Source organism: Rattus rattus, chromosome 8, assembly GCF_011064425.1.
Source record: "Rattus rattus isolate New Zealand chromosome 8, Rrattus_CSIRO_v1, whole genome shotgun sequence".
Taxonomy (NCBI): domain Eukaryota; kingdom Metazoa; phylum Chordata; class Mammalia; order Rodentia; family Muridae; genus Rattus; species Rattus rattus.
Window position 1 is genome coordinate 56,566,768 of NC_046161.1, and position 19,569 is coordinate 56,586,336.

Consider the following 19,569-nt stretch of genomic DNA (forward strand, 5'->3'; position numbering starts at 1 on the left):
TTTTGTATATTGAGGTAAAATCTCTCACTGAGCCCAGAACTTGCAAAGATCCCTTGTATCTGCCTCTTGGGGCTGGGATTCCAGGAGGACCTCCATTACCTACCAGACCATTACACAGATGCTAGAGATCTGATTCTGGCCTTCATGCTTGGATAGTAAACCTTTTTGCTTGCTGAGCCATCTTCTCAGGCCCCAAATGACAAACTCTTAAACACAACCAAGACTCCAGGACACTATGTATAAAGCAACACACGGGGAGACTGAAAGAACATGGCATGCTGGTCCGTGCCCTCTCCTCCTATGGATTGAGTACATGACTGTTTCCTCCCATTTGTCCCAAAGCAAGAATGTGTAACATCAAAGAGAACTTGGCTGACACCCATTGTCAGTGTATGCTCATCAACTGTAAATGAAGCACTCTAAAGCAAGTTGTAGAGAATGAGGAGACTGGGAAGGGCACTGCCTATATTCCCCCCACAAGGGAATCAGAGGCAGAAGGATCATAAGTTCAAGGTCATCCTTAGCTACATAATGTAGCCATTTGGAATACAGCCTTGGATATTTGAGATTCTATCTCAAAACAACAACAACAACAAAAGTTAAAATATTTATAATAAAGTCTCTGAAATCATCTTTAATTTTTTAAAAAATTTTTTTACTATATATACAGTGTTTTGCCTGTGTGTATGCATGCAGGGCAGAAGAGGGTGCCAGATCTCATTATAGTTATGAGCCACCATGTGCTTTCTGGGGATTGAACTCTGGACCTCTGGAAGAACGGTCAGCATTCTTAACCTCTTAGACATCTCTCCAGTCCCTCATCTTTGATTTTTCTTTAAAGTATTTAAGCATTTGATATATGGACCATTGAAGAATCACATAATAGATTAGATATTTCTCATTATAGAGACATTTCAATTTAAAAAGTAATATCAACACTTGATATTACCAGATTGATTTACCTAACAACTATCTAAGTGATGGTTATCAAAATCTGAAAAATAAATGCTCAGGCAATTGAAGTAAGAAAGCACTGTCTTGCCAAGAAAGGAGAAAACAGGTCTGAGCTTGGCTCCAGCATTCATGTAAAAAAAAAAACAGGAGAAGGAGGTGACCCTATAAACCCAGAGCTGTGGAGGCAGAGACAATGTCCTTGGGACTCAAAGGCCAGGTAAGTCAGCAAAATCGGTCAGGCAGTCTCACGGAGAGAACTTGTCTCAAAAAGTGTCTGGAGGATTTGGAGAGGGGTGGCTCTGAGTTAGGAGCATCTTTGCTGCTTGTGCATGGGACGTGGGTATAGACCCCAGAATCCACACTGGTCCATTCTACCTCTGCCAGCGTTGGCATGCACTTGGTACACACACATACATTTGTGTGGACACTCACACGTAAAAGAAAATCTTTTACAAAATGATGAGGAAATACTGGCTGTGGAATACAGGCACACATTTGTACACACACACAAACACACACACACACACACACACACAGTAAAAAGAAGAGGAGGAAAGAAACAGAAGAAAACAAAAACATTAGCTTCGGGGTTGGAGATTTAGCTCAGTGGTAGAGCGCTTACCTAGCAATCGCACGCAAGGCCCTGGGTTCGGTCCCCAGCTCCGGAAAAAAAAGAAAAAACAACAAAAAAAAAACACCATTAGCTTCATGCTGATAAAATGCTTCTAGACTGAATCACCAAATTACAAAACAATAGAGAGTGGGCTGGACAGGCAGCTCAGCAGGGGAAAGCACAGCTGTTCTTCCAGAGGACCCGCTTTGATTCACAGCATCCACAACAAGTGGTTCTCAGCTGTGTATAACTCCAGTTCCAGAGGATCTGACACCCTCTTCTGGCCACTAGTCACACACACACACACACACACACACACACACACACACATGTAAACTAACAAAAGTGAATTAGGAAAATACAGAATACAGAGGGACAATCTATTTGCAAATCCATAATGTGGGAAAAGCTAGCACTGACGTCTGTTTTCCCAATAAAAAAGTTTCAAGTGGAGGAGGAGGGGAACGTGGAAGGGATCTTTCAATTAAAAGAGAACTCTGAGTCCAGTCAGGCAATAGCAATGTGTGAACTTTATTTGATCTTGATTCATACAAAGAAACTCTAGATTCCCCATTGTGTAATCACTTTATAAACATTGACTAGATACCATTAACTCCACGTGATGATATTGTTATGAAACGATTGAAAGTGTTCTTCAAAAGCTTAGAGAGCCTCCCGTGGTCTGAGCTGGAGATGAAATGTCTTGGGGATCTAGTTGAGCAAACAGGAAGTGGGGGAGGGGAGGGCTAGACAGACACCACTGCCCGTTACAGCCCGACTGTTCACACTGGGCAATGGCTGTGTACTGTTACCTTGTTATTACTCATGTTTGCAATGCTTAACGTTTTTCATAGTAAGTTATTTGAAACTTTAGAACAGCACAGTGAATGGTGGTTTTGTGAAAGCAAACCTCTGTAAGTCGCTTTACACCACAGCCCTACAGGGGTTTATTTGGTCATGGTTACTCCCCCAGTCACTGGCTCTGTTTGTTCTGGCTTTTGTCACTTCCTCCCGTGTCATCCAAGGCAAACCTGGCTCCTGCACAGCTCCTGTCCACTTCAGCCTGCCTCTAAAACTGCATAGCCAGAGTGCTGCTTTCAAACACACAGGTGTCCGATACAAACTTGATCAGACCAGTTCTTTGCTTAAAAGCCAGGCTGTTGCTTGCTGAGCACAAGGTAAAGATGAGATAGTTAATGTACAACACCAGGCCTGACTTTATGTGCCTGCTCTGTCTTGGAATGTTCTCTCTGGCCAATGTACATTTCAGGCAGTTCTTGAACCTGCCGCTCTGAGTCTCAGCTCAACACTCACATACTTTCTTCCTCCACCTGGAACATTCTCTCCTCCCAAGCACACCTCGTCTCTCAGAGCTCCCCTCAAAAGCCACTCGCTGAGCCTACTTCTATCAATGTTCTAGATGAAGTTAGATAGCTACTTCCCATAATAGCTTGTCCCAACTGGAAATTTAAAATATGGAAATCTTTGTTCAATGTCTAGCTTCCCTGTCATAATCTCAAAGAGAGAGGGAAACAGCTCTTCACTCTATCCCCAAAGCCTAGCATTTGGTCAGTAAATCTTTATTGATCTGTAAATGACTGGCTTGATGAATGAACACTAAGTCAATGAACTTGAATATAATACTGGTTCAAGTCATGAAACAAGACTGCACTTTCATTATAATATTGAACGGCTAACGTAACCGGCACCAGTCCTACTTGCTATCAAAAGATTCGTTAAAAAAAAAAAAAAAAAAAAAAAAAGTTGGTCTGGAGAGATGCCTCAGTGGTTAAGAGCACTGTCTGCTCTTCTAGAGGTCCTGAGTTCAATTCCCAGCAACCATGTGGTGGCTCACAACCAACTGTAATGGGATCCAGTGCCCTCTTCTGGTGTGTCTGAAGACAGTGACAGTGTATTTAAATAAATCTTTTTAAAAAAGATTTGTAAATCTTTAATGTATGCGAGGGAAGGGAGGAAATTGTGAGGATGACCCTCATTACAGACCCAGGCTAGGGTGCCTCAGAATGACCCCAGTAATCACCCACTTTCCAAGGAAGCAACATGCGGATGCTTGGAAGAACTCCCAACACTAGCCTTGAGTGTACCATTCATACAGAAAACCCAGATGCTCTGCAAATGGATTCAAAACTGTAATCAGTTCTTTAAAACTGGCTACTGACACAGAGCAAGCAGTCTGTGAACTACTAAGTAGAAGCAGATCAGAAACACTGAGGAGGCCAGCTCTTCACAACTTAATGAGAGAAAAAAAAAAAAAAACTACAAACTCATGAAGCAAATTTTTATTTTAAAATTGTTAGGATTTTAGTGCATATGAAAATATTTTATGACATGACACATAAGGATGTTAGCACATGGAAATATAGTAGAAAATATTTTAGGCAACTTTTGAAATCACTATGCTTATTTTCCTGTGAACAAGCCCTTTGCTTAAATGGGTTTGGTCATGGGACATTAAGAATATTGAGGATTTTCATATTATTGCTTAACAGCTTCCTAATGAGGCTCTGCATTTCTACCTGATCTACACATAATATTTTTTTCAACACAGCAATCACAACGGTAGCCTTTTCTCTCAGCTCTGATGGCACATGGTTAATAGTGAAATAATCGGACAACTTGGATCTGGAATTGTATAGCATATTGATAATCACTTCCATGTCATCGTCTGGCTCGCTGGTGTGTTCGTCCAGGAAGACGTTAGATCCGTACATCTGTTGCAACTTGTGCTCAGCGGCTGCGGCCAGGGCCAGGCTCCGTTTCAGATGCTCCCTGGAGGCCTTGATGAACTCCTTGTACGCGGGACTGCTGTGGTCATTAAGAAGCCCCTGATGAATCTGGGAATTAATATTGGAAATTTTTCTCAAAATATTCTCATGTCTTGTACTCAGTGAGTGATGTCCAGGTAAGTCTTCAACATTCAGGATTTCCGACTGGCCCGAGAGCTGGGGCACATCCTCGGACTCTGTGGAGACATCCACGTTGTTGACGGTCTTTACTGTTACAGTATTAGGTGTTCCCTGGCTGTTAGTTGTCTGGGTGATCACGGTTGATATCCGTGAAGTCCCCGTTCGCAACTTATTTTGTGCTGTGCTAGTCTCTACCTCTTCCTCGGACTCTGACGTTTGCCGGGTTTCAGTCTCCGGCGCCGACTCAGACTCTTGCTCCGGCTCAGGCTCAGTTGCCAGCCGCCTCGACTCCTCTTCTGTTTCCAGTTCTGGTTCCGGTTCCGGCTCTTTTTCAATATAAGGTTCTTCCGTGTGTAAAACAATAGAAACATTGTTTGGCTGGATGGACCAGAATGCTTTACTATGGGTTCTTTTCTTCTCTGCCTCCATCGTGAAGCCGCTACTAGGGAAAGTTGTCTTTTCCACCATGGACGTCAGCATAACTTCGGTCTCAGGGGTGGTGACTTCTTGAGCGGAGACTAACCCAGGGGTGAGTAACATCTCAGATGACAATGACCTCGCCTCTGCACCATCCACAGTTCTTGAGGACCTAAACTTTCTCCCAAAGCCCTGCTCCTTGGTGGGAACACTCATTATGAGGTTCTGTAAAATTTGTACATAATGATTCAAGTTCTGCTCTTCATCAGGCAACACAGTGGCGGCTTGAGGGGAAAAAAATCAAAACACACAGTAAGTAATGGTTATTACATATGGCACAATGACAGAATCTGCTCACCAGTTCACTTTCTATGCCAGCTCTGAAGTACAGAAATCAAGTTCAGTTTCCCTAACACTAGGCCAGCGTTCTCTGAAAATGCAGTCGGAGTTGCACCTGGGTGCCCTTTTCTACATCACTGTTTGTTTTCCATATAATTTATGATTCAGTAGCCAACTTATTCAACCAAAATTATTCTTCCACTAATTTATTCCTTTATTCATTTTACATCCAGATCACTGTCCCCCTCCTCCCCACTCCCCCCTCACACAGTCCCTCCCCCCTGCCCCTCCCGTTCTCCTCTGAGAGGATGGAGCCCCCCTCCCCGCCCCACTCTGTATCTCCCCACCCTGACACAGCAAGTCTCTTCAGAGCTAGGTGAATCCTCTCCCACTGAGGCCAGACAAGGCTGCGCAGTTAGGGAAACCCGATCCACAAACAGGCACCAGCTTTAGAAACAGTCCCGGCTCCAGTTGTTTGGGACCCACATGAAGACTGAGCTGCACATCTGCTACATCTGTTCAGCCCATGTATGCTGTTTGGTTGGTGGTTCAATCTCTGAGAGCCCCAAGGGTCCAGGTTAGTTGACTCTGTTGGTCTGCCTGTGGAGTCCCTATCCCCTCCCCCAACTCTTCATAAGTCTCCTCCCGCCCAATGTTTGGCTGTGGGTCTCTATTTCAGTCAATTGCTGGGTGGAGCCTCTCAGAGTTATGCTAGGTTCCTGTCTGCAAACATAACAGAATATCATTAATGGTGTCAGGGATTGGTGCTTGCTGATGGAATGGGTAAACCACAATTCTTGATCCTGTTATCTAATCCTGCAGGGTGCTACAGTAGACTCACTGGCCCACCAGAGTCAATTGTTAACGTTTTAGGAGCCAGATGTTTAGATAGATACAATTAAATTACCTAAAATTGCAATTGTATCAAAACAAGGATTCCAAACTCCTCACTTCCTACTTACCCTGATTTGCTATAGTTGTGCTCTTTTGATTATTTACAGCTAATAGATCTGTTAAATGTGAATGTGGTGCGCTGGCTTTGATGAACACCAATTATTAAACACAATGAATCGTTAAAAGCTGTGCATGCATGCGTGCGTGCGTGCGTGCCTCTGTGTGTGTGTGTGTGAGTGTGTGTGTGTATGTGTGTGTGTGTGTGTGTGTGTGTGTGTGTGTGTGCGTGTGTGTAGGCCAGGGGTTGACACCACGTGTCTCCCTCAGTTGCTCTTCACCATATTTCTTGAGACAGGTTTTCTCTGAATGGAACCTCAGGAGTCCTCCTGTCTTTACCTCCCCAGCTCAGGGACTTTAGGTGACATCACTGCACTGGCCTTTCGTTTTGACACAGGCGCTCTGAGTTAAACTCAGGTCCACATTCACATGGCAACCACTTTACCAACTGAGCCTCAGCCCCAGCCCTGTTTTGAAAGTTTAAAGGAATTTCTTTTTCTCCTTTATTGATTTTTTTTAATTAACAAAAACAAACAACCTCCCCCCACCAAAAAAAAAATGTATTTGTGTATACCCACTCTATAATGTGCATGGCTCTGAGCCTAGAGTTTTCAGGTCAGGAAAACTGAGTCAAACAACACAGTCCATGCAGGTTAGCTGACACTGCCATTCTGGTCTCTGCTCTTCCACTTTCCGGGGTGTGACTTAGAATCTTCCTTGATATTTTCTTCAACAGAAGATACTCAGCTGGAAGGATCAAGTACACCACAAGAAGACCTACCTAGTCCGTGGGGGCTCACGGAGATGGAACCATCAACCAAGGAGCATGCAGGGACTGGACCTATGCCCCTTACACATTTGCGGTAGATGTGCAGCTTGGTCCTCATGTGGTCCCCTAACAATTAGAGCAAGGACTGTTTCTGACTCTCTTCCCTGCCACTGGATCCCCTTCTCCTACCTGGACTGCCTGGCTAGGCCTCAGCTAGAGAAGATGTGTCTAGTCCTTCTAGGACTGAATGTTCCAGAGTGGGGTGGTACCTCAGAGAAGGGGAGGGGTAACGACAGAGGGATCTGTAAGGGAGAGACTGGGAGGAGAGGAGGGGGGGGAGGCTGCAGTCAGGATGCAAAGTGAATACAAATAAATAAATTATTAAGAAAAGCAAACAAAACCCGAAAGATACTATGTCTGGTCTTTAATCTCACATAAAACAAACGTAATAAGAAAGTGTGGGTGGGCGGCCACAGAGCTGTCTCAAAAGCTGCCTTTGCCAAGGGACAGAGTTTGATCCTCAGAAGCCCCCTCCCCGCCCCCCACACACAAAAGGCCTGACATAGACATAAACCTTGTCATTCTAGTGCTGGGGACAGGCAGATTCCTGGGGTTTCTCGGCCAGGCAGCCGAGCCTTCTTAGAGAGTCCCTGACCTCTGAAAGATCCTATCTCAAGACTACATGGTAAATGGTGCTCAAGGAACCACAGCAGAGATGTCCTCTGGCCTCCAGGACCACAGTTTACACATACGCAGGAGACTGCTGCCCAAATGTTTCTGATTCTTTCATTTATTTTTTCTGTTCATTTGATTCGTTTGATATTCAAATAGTGCTCCCTCTCTGTTGCCTTTAATTTGTTGAAAAAAATAGTTTTCTTAGCTGTGTTTTTATTGAGTATGCATGCATGCCTGTGTGGATGTACTAACTATAGGAACTGAGCCTTCTCCCTACCACTGAGTTTACCTATTAGAAATGACTGTCCTGTTCCTCTGCATCCTTGCACATCAGTGATTCATACTAAACTCTTTACTGTACAATTATAAGATGTCTAATCTGCTTCTAAATAAAGCAAGCATAAGATTTGGGGGGCAGGGAGGTTAGGGGAGAAAGGATGTGAGTTGAGACATCAGTGGTCCCAGATGAATCAAAGGGTCTATTACAGAGGGAGCTTTTATGCCACCATTTCTATTTGTGTGCGTACTTCATTTCTTCTATAAAAAGTTGTTTCTAAAATTTTTGAGAAATTTTCTGTCCTAGGCAACTAGAAGCAAACAGTTGGGCTAACCACGGCCAATCCAGAGTGTGCAGTCAACAGAGGCATAATGACTTTGCAGAGAGAGGGCACTGCCTCAGAATTAGTCTAAGACCCACTTGATCTTCAGTGAATTAGCTTGTCTCTCCAGACTAGCAAATGGAACACCCAGGTAGCTATTAAATAAGTCAGGATGCCAAAGGGCAGGAGAAGGAGGTGCTCACTAGATGTGATTTCTAAAAACATCTCACACACTCATTATCCTCCTCTGCGGTTACTCTGGAAACACCAAAAAGCCTGTTTGTGGCTGCCTAGCAACAGAGGCACCCTACCTCCTACCTCGCTTTTCTTCCTTGTAAATGCACCCTTGGGTCCCTGGATCATTCTATTCTTGAATCCATCCCCACCTCACATGCTTCCTACCTCTTGTTTTTGCCTTTCTAACACATCCCTGCATTTCAGACTCCTGGTACCACTAATCCAGACCAGTCTTGCAAGTCATTTGAACCCTTGTAAAAATGTTTGCAGGTCAGATAGCAAAATGACAGTCTCCAGTATCCTTACACAAAACCCCACCATGGTGAAATCCTGTTTCTCTCACTTCTACAGGAAGTTCTTAAAAAGCAAATAAACTTCTAATTCTTACAAAGAACAGGCCGACCTCCTAGAAGCTGAGTCACTTACAACACCTTGACCATTTCCTGTGGTCTACCCCCAAAACAATATAGCTGCCATTTAGACACTTGGATAACTAAGCAAACGGCATGTCCCAGACCATGGCTAAGGTTAAGAAGCGCCCAGTATTGTGGAGATCAATCAGTAGGCAAAGAAACTGCTTGCTTCACAAGCTTCACCTGAGCTCAGATCGCCAGCACCCATGTAAGCTGATCAGGTGGCATTCTCTCAGCACTGGGGAGGGAGGGCCAGGAGGTCCTGCCTGAGGCTTGCTGCCCAGCTAAGCAAATCAGTGAACTCTGGGTTGAGTGAGAGATGCTGCTTCAAAGAAAGAAGGTGAAGTAAAATAGAAGAAGACACCTGATGGCAACCTCTGGCCTTCATATGCTTGCCCACTCGTACACTGCAAACCCATACACACACGTGAGCGCACACGCCCATGTGCATATATGCACATGCATGGGCACACAAGAATCCCCTGCTGTGATGGTTTGCATGTGCTTGGCCCAGGGAGTGGCACTATTAGAAGGTGTGGCCTTGTTGGAGGAGGTGTGTCACTGTGGGGGTGGGCTTTGAGACCCTCCTTCTGGCTGCCTAAGGATGCTCACTCTGTTCCTGGAGTCCTTTAGGTGAAGATGTAGAACTCTCAGCTCCTCCTGCACCATGCCTGCCTGGATGCTGCCATGCTCCCGCCTTGATGATAATGGATGAACCTCTGAACCTGTAAGCCAGCCCCAATTAAATGTTGTCCTTTATAAGACTTACATTGGTCATGGTGTCTGTTCACAGCAATAAGACCCTGACTAAGACACTTGCAGTGTGAGGTGTCAGGACACTGTTTCCAGGGCCTCTGCTAGAAAGCTTAGGGTTCTGCTGCAATCTCAGCTCTGAGGATGTCAGCTGAGCTTGAGCTTTCTACAATTTTAAAAACAGAGCAGGGAGAACTGATCGCATGATAGAGACGGTAGCAAGTGATTCAACTGTGGGGGTGAAAATCCCTGCCAGGCCTCAGGGTGCGCTGGGAGACAGGAATCAGGAAGACTGCCGTCTCTCCCTTTCACCAAGCCTTTGGCATGTGCAGGCACCGTATGAGTGGCATTTTGATAAAGGAGAAAAAGAAGCCAGGCATGGTGGCACATACCTTTAATCCCAGCATTCAGGAGGCAGAGGCCAGTGAATCTCTTCAAGTTCAAGGCCAACCTGTTCCAGAGTGAGTTCCAGGACAGCCAGGGCTACAAGAGAAACCTTATCTTGAAAGCCATTTTAAAAAGAAAGGAAAAGAAGACACTTGGAAAGGGTGAGTGACCTGCTGTGACCAGCAGCTCACAGATGGGATGCGAACACAGGCTGCCTCACTTCAAAACTGGCACAGCGATGTCAGAAAGATTTGCCACAAAGGTGCTGGCAAAGAGGTGAGGGCATACGATGAAACAATCACAGGCGAATGAGTAGTAAGTAAAATACCATGAAATGCACACTTCCTCCCGTTTAACTGGACCAAAATAGTTAAAGATACATGTGCCATTCAGATAAGTAAATACAACAAATTTTTGCTCTGCTGTTAAATGGTTCTCTTTTGAAAATACGAGCTATGTAGAGATGTGGAGGAGAGTCTACACATAGTGTCCTGTTTCCACAAGGTCTAACTGGAGACTGATTTACAGCATACTTACACAGGAAGCTACAGAAAGGTAACGGGAAGTTCATTACCTTTGAGTTAATCCTGAGCAAAATCAGAACATAGGTCTTTCTATATAAACCCAGTCTCATAAGTCATATGAACTTAGAAGTTCCAGCCATTCAGCTTTCTGTATTAGAGTTGAAATAGTCACATACAGTAAAATATCACGCTTAAAAGTAGTCTGGGCTATGCATACGCCATGCTGGCAATTGACCCTGGAGCCTCCTGCACTCTGCCGCTGTGCTGTACCCTCAGCCTCCTATGGTTTCTGATTGAGTGCTGGTTACTCAAGGATGTTAACTATAGATTCATGGAGCAGTCAAAACCCTTGTGACTGTGTGTGTCTCTTACGAGTTAAAATGTCATGTGTAGTGACTCTTTTGCATTATAGTTAGACATGATGGATATAGTTAGATATGCGGATAGGTATAGTAACCAAAAAAAAAATCATTTGTAAGAATTAAATTAATTTAATTAAATTTCATGGGGGTAACATGATCAAAATCTATTACATATATGTTGCAATTGTTACAATGGAATTCATTACTCTGTATGATTAATATGTACTGAAGTGTATAATAATTTTACATTTTAAATAGGTATTATTATTTCTACTTCAGTTACTAAAGCTAATTGGTGACAATTTATAAGTCAAGAGTTGTGTTTTCTGCTTTTGTTGTACTCCCTCCTACCCCCGAGACAGCAGCCCAGGCTGGTCTGAACTGTTTAGCCAAGGAGGACCTTGATCATTCTACCTCCACTTCCCAAGTGCTGGGATCACAGGTGTGGGACACCAGTCAAACTTAACTTTTAAGAAAGCTGTTGTCTTTGTGTATGCTCTATTTGTATGTCGATTATGTGACTTTTGTCACAGAATACAGAGCTGAGAAATAAGTACATTCAATTCATTCAGATTCTAGAATTTTGCACATCAGCTGAAATAACTCTTTTTGAGTACTGCATTGGAAAAAATAGCAGAAAGTATGGGACTTCACTTGAAATGCAGTGCAGAGTGAATGCTACCACAGAAATCAGCTAAATGAAACATAAGAGCATCATACAATGACAAAGACCCATAGATTTCTCCACTACAATGGTCTGTCAAAGCTTTGTGGGTTCTTTTTTTAAGATTTTGTTTGTTTGGGGGCTGGAGAGATGGCTCACTGGTTAAGAGCACTGACTGCTCTTCCAGAGGTCCTGAGTTCAACTCTCAGCAACCACGTGGTGGCTCATAACCATCTGTAATGAGATCTGATGCCCTCTTCTGGTGTGTCTGAAGATAGCGACAGTGTACTTATATATAATAAAAATAAAGCAAATCTTTTTTTAAAAAAAAGATTTTGTTTGTTTAAAGCAGGGCCTCTTTACATATCCCTGGCTGGCCTGGAACTCACAGAGATCCTCCTGCCTCTGCCTCCCAAGTGATGGGACCATAGGTGTACACTACCACTTCTGACTTTTATAGTCTTTAACTGTATTTTTAACATTTACCTACAAATGTTAAAAAGAAAAAACTGTAAGTGTAGCACCAAACATCTGTTCCTGTAAAACAGAGCACACTGAGCACCTATTAAACAGACAAGCCACATGAAGCAAATCCTAAAAAATATAAGTTTGTTTATAGTCTAAGTTCCTTGACGTTTTCCAAGTTTCTGCACAGATAAAATTCTATTCATCTATGGGTGGATATTTGGTACCCCTGAGGATCACTTAGAACTTAGCAATCTCTCTTCTTTCTAATAACTAAGGCCTTCACACAGCCTGGAAAACAATATGGCCAGAACACGGTAAATGAATTGCTGATGTGTCCAGACACAGCGAAAGGGTGAAGACCGACCATCCTGTAACTCCCTTGGTGCCCTAAAGGTGTTGACAAAATTCTCTTGGTGCCCTACTTGGTTGGTCCTTTTTTGAAATAGTTTTTGTTCTGTGTCTGTGTTGGGTATGTGCACACGCATGCAGTGCTTGGCAGAGGCCAGAAGAGGGCGTCAGATCCCCTGGAACCAGAGTTACCGGAGGTACCATCGTGAGTGGTAGGAACCCAACTCCAGTCCTCTGAAAGCTCAAGATGCTCTCCTAACCTTGGTGGCAACCTCTCCAGCCCCTACTTAGCTATCGTTTACTTATAAAGTACATTGTCTTTTGGAGAAAAGAGCATGTATCTGGATCCCTGCTTCTGTGAAGATAATGGGTACCATTCTACTTCTCGTTGCCATTAGGTGCAGGTTAAAACCCTGTGCATCCTACCTAAAACATACCTGAAAAGAAGGCAGTCAACTGAGGACTTCAAGAGAGGAAAACAGTAGTCCCTGGGCTACTTTTTCCTACTCAGGACCCACCAAGGGAGAAGAAGAATCTGGAAACCCAGAAACTCAAATATGTACAGATAGTTTTTTAAGGATGAGGTGCCTGGAAAGCTAGCTTAGCAGTTCTGAGTACCTGCTGCTCTTGTAGAAGCCCCAGGTTCTGTTCACAGCACCTACATGGCGGCTCACGACCTGACTCCAGATCCAGAGGATCCGGTTGCCTCTCTGGCCCCCTTGGGCTGTACGTAAATTCAGACAAACACTCTTACACATAAAATTAAAAACAAATCTTCTCAATAGGAGGGGCGGAGCTGCAGAGGTAGGTCAGCCAGTGATGTTTGCCAAGCATGCATGAAGCCCTGGGCTCAACCCCCAGCATGCATTAAAACTGGGGCACGCCAGCGCACACCTGTCCTCCCAGCACTTCCGGGACACAGGCAGGGTCACAGCCCACCTGAGGCCAGCCTGGGCTACACGGGACCTTATCTCAACAACAGCAGCAGGAAGCAAGCGTGAAACAAACCCGGAAGATATAAAAAAAACCCACAAAGACATTTAGAATCTACAAATACAGCAGAAATAAACTCATTGGTTAGACTCGAGAGCAAACTGGAGGGGCCAGGGGTTAGCTCTGATGAGCAGCAAGTGAGACAATCTGGACAATAAGAAAAAAACAGGAGGGCTGGAGAGATGGCTCAGCGGTTAAGAGCACCCGACTGCTCTTCCAGAGGTCCTGGGTTCAATTCCCAGCAACCACGTGGTGGCTCACAACCATCTGTAAGGAGATCCGATGCCCTCTTCTGGTGTATCTGAAGACAGCTACAGTGTACTCATATATAATAAATAAATCTTTAAAAAAAAAAAAAAAGAAAGAAAGAAAGAAACAGGAAAAAGTGCCCAGAGTCTCCTGTTGCTCCTGTAGAAGACCAGGTTAGGTTCCCAGAGCCCACACGGTGGTTCACAGCCACCCACAACACTAACCAATGCCCTCCTCTGACCTGCGTAGGTACCATGGAATGCACATGGTATACACATATGCAACACACACACACACACACACACACACACACACACACACACACACACACACAAAGCAAGAGAAACTGAACGGCAAGTTCAATCCTAATCTGAAGCCGTGAGGTCGGAAGGAAATATTACATATTGCTGGAGTGCCAGCAAAAGAGGGGAGGGGACAGCCAACCCAGAATCCCCCATCCCAGGAGAGGACCTCTCGGGAAGAAAAGAAAACCAAGGAGAAAACAAGAGAAATGGTCAGAAAGCCTTACCCTAATGGCTCAATGTAGTTCCCCAGGACTGGCTCGATGGCTCAGTCGGGAAAGGTGCCTGGCAACCTGAATTTGAAGCTGAGACTCATCCATGTAAGGGTAGAAGGAGAGAAATGACTCCGTAAGGTTGTCTCCTGGCCTCCACACATGGGCTGTGGCATGCAGGTTCATATCACACACACACACACACACACACACACACACACACACACACACACACACTACTTAAACTATACAAAAAAACTATAAAAAGCAGTAAGCCAAGTGGAATTTAAAAGTGTATCCTCCAATGTATCTGTCTGTGTGCTCAAATATGTTTTAAACATTAAGGCTTTAAAGCCAAACCATGTTGCTAATTTCAACACATGGTTTGATATAAATGCCGGCTGAGTTTGAGGTTGTAGTAAAATATCATATATAACCCTGGGAAGCATGGTAGCTCAGTATAAGACAAAGATGAATTTTAAAACTCACACAAACATGAAAATGTTGAATATATCTGACATTTGTACCTTGAGGATTCATGGACTTGGGGAGATGACTCGGCAAGTAGAACTGAGGATCTGAGTTCTAATCCCCAGACCCCGAGTAAAGCCCTACTTCACAGTGTTCCTACCACAAAGTCCCTCTTTCAAAGGAGTGAAAGGTGAAGGGAGCTGAGATTATCTACTGACTTCCACACACATACACACCCCAGTACCTATGCACGCACACGCACACACACACGCGCGCGTGCGCACAGACACACACATACACACACAATGAACTCATATATCTTTACTTTGTCCTGCTAACCTTGACACAGACACTGTTGACAACACATCAAAATCTAACAAGTTTTATATGTTAATAATTAAAAGATTCTTACAACCACAAGCACAAGAAGCACAGGGTGACCTTATTCTATAAAGAACTCCTGTATGTGGAAGCAAACCCTAGCATCCATCTCTGTTAATGAGCCAGCCTGGCCTCAAGTCCATAACTCCAGAGAACAAGCCCCATGTATTTTCCATACCTGTCATGCGGTAGATTCACAGAGAACAGACTTCCTAAGTGCTGTATGAAGCTGTGCCTCGAATTCAAACAAACTGAAATAACCAAGCTGACATATTTCTAGCTCAAACTAACCAGGCTGCTGTATTCATAACTGGGATGCTCTCAGAGTGCCTGGAAAAGGGACCACTGTGTTACTCATCCAGCACTAACTTTTCACTATTAATTAAAAAGAAATGGAGCTTTTGCTATGGGTAAGAAAGTACTTATATTCATATTAGCCAGGCATTCTGACTAAAAAATAAATTTAATGTCTAATTTAGTGTCTTTGTATGCTTTGTGATTTTTTTTTTTATGTCGTTAGGCTCAAGTCCTCCCACACAGAGAAGATGGGCTTGCCCCAAGCAACTTGTCTTGCTCACAGGACATTGGCAACTCTGACATGCTGTAGTCTTCCTGAGAGTCTGTGAAGCAATTCCTGGAAGCCAGTTGCCATGGTCTAGAGAGACCTGGAGGCTGGCACAAGGCTCAGTTGGTAGAATGTTTGCCTAGTTAGTGCATGAAGGCTTGCTGCATGGGGCCCAAGGGCTGTGTTAACTAGGTGTGCTCGGACACACCTGTGACAACCAGCCCTGGGGAAGGAGAATCACAAGGATCAGAAGGTCAAGGTCATTGCTGGCTGTGTGGTGAGTTCAAAGTCAGCCAGGGCTAAGACAAAATGGACGAGGAGAAGGGGCAAGGCAGAAAGGATAAGGGCTGAAAAGATGTGTGTGTGTGTGTGTGGGTGTGTGTGTGTGGGTGTGTGTGGGTGTGAGAGGGGGAGAGGGACAGAGAGACAGAGACAGAGAGACAGAGACAAAGAGACAGACAAGCAGGCAGGCAGACGGACAAATAGACAGACAGAGACAGAAACAGAGAGATTGAAAATGAGAGTTCACCAAGAGCAACAACCTGAAAGAAAACAGACCATCTTGGATGAATTCTTGCATGACCCAAGGTACTGTGATGAAGAAGGAGATCTCAGACTATCGAGTAAACCATGAAAATGATGAACTATTAAGGAGGGGTGGCCTCATCAAATTGGTTTCAAGCTAGGAAGACGGTTCTGCAGGTGAAGGCCTCACCTGAGTTAGTCCCCAGAACCCACATGGGGCAAGGAGAGATCTTACTCCTGAGAACTGTCCTTTGGCCCCCACACATACACTGTGGTCCAGGTGCTCCTGTACCCATGTGCACTCACGCCCGCACCACACACCCACACTCACACACAAATTTAAGTGTGATAATAAAAGGTGGAAGGGATAGACAGGATGTTTCTCACACTGTATTAGTAGAGACAGGCCACGGAGAATCCCCACAGTTCCCCTAAGGCCCTCAGGACATTCCTCACTTAGATGTCATGCTGCCCTGTAAGTGAGTGATGTCAGAACTCAGGTCTAAGAGACCCTCCTAAATGGCAGGACTTTGGGCACTGAAACTGCCTGGAGTGAACTTGCAGCATTGTAACCAAGTGCCTTGAAGCCGTAAAGGTGTTTAAGATAAATCTGCTTTTATTTGTAGATACAGGTGAGCAACTGATGGCTGCTGCCTTAAACCTCTTTCCCCAGGCGTAGTTCGAGAAGACAAAGGCCTTCCTAGGAACGGGGATAGAGAAGACTCACATCTTCCTTATCTGTGCACGCGTGCGTGTGTGTGTGTGTGTGTGTGTGTGTGCGTGCGTGCGTGTGTGTTTGTCTTTGGGTGCAGGCCCATGCTCTAATGCACATATGGAGGTTAAGGACAACTTTCCCGAGCTGTAGTTAGCAAGTTCCAGGTCTTCTATCTCAACCCAAACCAAACAGAAAAACAAGGTGGCCAGCGCCTGAGGAACAAGCCCTAAGGTTATCCTCCAGCCTCCGCGTGTCTGTGCACAGACGCACAGAGAGAACGGCTAAGAGCCGGGTAACTGACAACAGCCAGAGCACCTCCTTTGTGGCTAAACCGTCTCCAAGCTGCAGCTGAGCTGTTCCCAGTGCATCAGAGACTAAGGCGCCAGGGCACGTCCCATGCACGCGCAATTCAGAGTCTGCTACTGCCTCCTCTTCGTGGCCTTTTCCAGGGGAACATGGGAGGAAACACTCTAAAAGAGAGATCCCATTTACTATGATTGGAGAGGAAACCTTGCCCTGTGAATATGCCATCTGCCTCATGAATATTTATTAAAACATAGCTTTTAAAGCCACAATACAGAACCCACTGTGCTGCTGTGACCTTTTGGAGACAGCCCACTCCAGTCTCTCTCTGGAGTGCTTTGTTTTGTCTAATAAACTTCCGTTTACACTGTGTCTTTTGATTGAATTCTTTCCTTCTAGAAGCCTAGAAGGAGACACACCCCCACCCTCAACAGATTCCCTTCAAATTCTACTACAGGGACCCGCTAGTCCCTTACTGCCAAGGGCCAGATAGTAAACATCTCAGACCTTGCAAGTCAGAACTGTGCAGCAAACTCTCTTAGCTGCTGTTCTAACGCAGGAAAGCAGCCATGGCTAATACATACAGTAATGACTGTGGTTGCACGCCAACAAAACATGAAGCGTTTAAGCCCAGACTGCAATAATATTTTGTGTCCTGGGCAGTGAACAATGCCGCCTAAGGGGGCCTCCGGGCTGAAAGGAGAAGGCACAGTGAGTCCAGTTTGTAAGCTGAGCATCCTGAGGACAAGGGGAGGAGCAGGATAAGGACTGGAGTGACACACGGGGCACCCAGTGTGTGACAGTGGGGTGGGAAGGAGTGAGGAAAGGAAACACCTAGGTCACCACCTGGCACATCACTCACTTGGATACGCCAGGAAGGACGAAGGCCATAGCCACAGGAGCGCAACTAGGACCACGGGCTTCATGGGCGTCGTTCACAGCACTCCGCCATCCGACGGGAACGTCCTGGGGCCACCAGGCCGGGGTACCTCAGGGCCGAAAGGAGGGGATGTCAGGGCCTACCGTCCCACGTCAGGGCCTTGGCGCCCCGCAACGGTTGGCCCAATGAATGGATGGGGGTGGGGCGGTCGCGTGCGTGTTGCGCATGCGTGTTGGGACTCAGCACGGACTAGGAGTGGCTCGGACTACAAGTGGCTCGATGGCGACCTGCGGCTACAGGCCCCTAGGGTTGGGGCTAGAGAAGCTTGACAAGTAGCACTCTAGGCACTCCCCGTTGCACAGAAGTAGGTGTTCAATCAAAGAGATGACCCAGAGATTACACAGAGCCGACTGTGATGGGAACTGCTGCAGGACACCCCACCCCCACCCCCTGTCTGTCCCCAAAAGAGATGGGAGTGAAGGATCAATTGCAGAAAGGCTGAAAGCGCCCCCTACAGCTATAGGTAGTTCAGATTCGTTGCATGATTGGCTACGGGGCAGTGGGGGTGAGGGTCGGGGTGGGGGTGGAGGTGGAGGGGGGGAGAGGGAGTTGGAGGTGGAGATTATGGGAAGAAGAGGTAGGGACATTGCAGACTCCGTAAGGGACTTGGTTGTCGTTTTTGATTTGTAAAGATTACATCCCATTTCTTTGACGATAAAGAGTTAGAAATGATGGAGAAACATGTGACTACAAACGGATAGTGTAATTAGTCAGGGTCTTCTCTGTCCCAGACTGACCTGGAATTACACTGCACACACAGATGACCTGAACTAATGATAGTTCTGCCTCCATCCTCCACGCCCTGAGTTTACAGGCACAGATATGGACCAGCCTGTACGGTTTCCGAGGTGCTGGGGACTGAAGCCGAGGCTTTGCCCGAGGTAGACCAGTGCTCTGCGGCCTGAGCTACTTCCCAGTTTCAGCGAGAGAACTTCGTCGCGTTATAGTCATGTGACTACTCAATTCTATATGTGGGTTCAAGTCTGTAGAACTATGCTGTTTCTTTCCTGTATGGTTAAACTTTAAAATTCACATGTAGTCAAGTCTCTGTCTTAGAAACAAGGAACTTAGATTTTAGTCTGAGACAATGGGGAGATGCTTCAAGGTTCTGAGCTAGGGAAAGGCTGTGATTAGATGACAACGGTAAAAGGCTTAGTTTCTTGTAGAGACCAGAAGATGTTGAAAAAAAAAAAAGAGTAAAGGCAAAACTCTAGTGAGGAGTCTGGAATACTCTGGGGACTTAGACTCCTGGTAGCAGGCAATTTGGAGCATGTGGTCGCGTTTGAGACATGTGGCGTTAAAATCAATAAGATTGTGCTTACAGAGGTGGAGATGGGATCAAGGGTTGAAGTCTAGGCATCTCCACGTCTTAGCTATTGTGAATACAATGCACTAAATATGTATGTGCAAGTCTGTCTGTGGCACGCCGACTTCAGGTACACCCCCAGGAATGGAATAGTCGATTGGATGGTAGTTTCATTATTTTTAAAAAATATATTTATATGTGGCACTG

The 19,569-nt window shown here is 45.3% G+C and overlaps 1 protein-coding gene across 2 annotated transcripts; it reads right to left on the reverse strand.

The window, feature by feature from the left end:
• Positions 1–3,852: 3,852 nt before the first annotated feature.
• Spesp1 (sperm equatorial segment protein 1) lies at positions 3,853–18,192 on the reverse strand. 2 transcript variants are annotated; one of them, XM_032911301.1, is made up of 2 exons: positions 17,979–18,192; positions 3,853–5,195 (listed from the first exon to the last, which is right to left on the reverse strand). In XM_032911301.1, exons 1-2 carry the CDS (start codon positions 18,040–18,042, stop codon positions 4,030–4,032), a joined length of 1,230 nt encoding a protein of 409 aa, XP_032767192.1. In that variant the 5' UTR covers positions 18,043–18,192; the 3' UTR covers positions 3,853–4,029. The 2 variants fall into 2 exon arrangements, with proteins under 2 accessions (XP_032767192.1, XP_032767193.1); XM_032911302.1 differs by lacking the exon at positions 17,979–18,192 and adding an exon at positions 15,187–15,284 and having other exon boundaries at positions 3,900–5,195.
• Positions 18,193–19,569: the final 1,377 nt, after the last annotated feature.

Bases quoted from the DNA above. Each gene is read 5' to 3' on its own strand.
- Spesp1 (XM_032911301.1), bottom strand. From the start codon at position 18,042: ATGAAGCCCGTGGTCCTAGTTGCGCTCCTGTGGCTATGGCCTTCGTCC. The intron at 5,196-17,978 runs GTGAGTGATGTG...TTTCCCCTCAAG, and splicing joins GTCCTTCCTGGCGTATCCAA to CCGCCACTGTGTTGCCTGAT.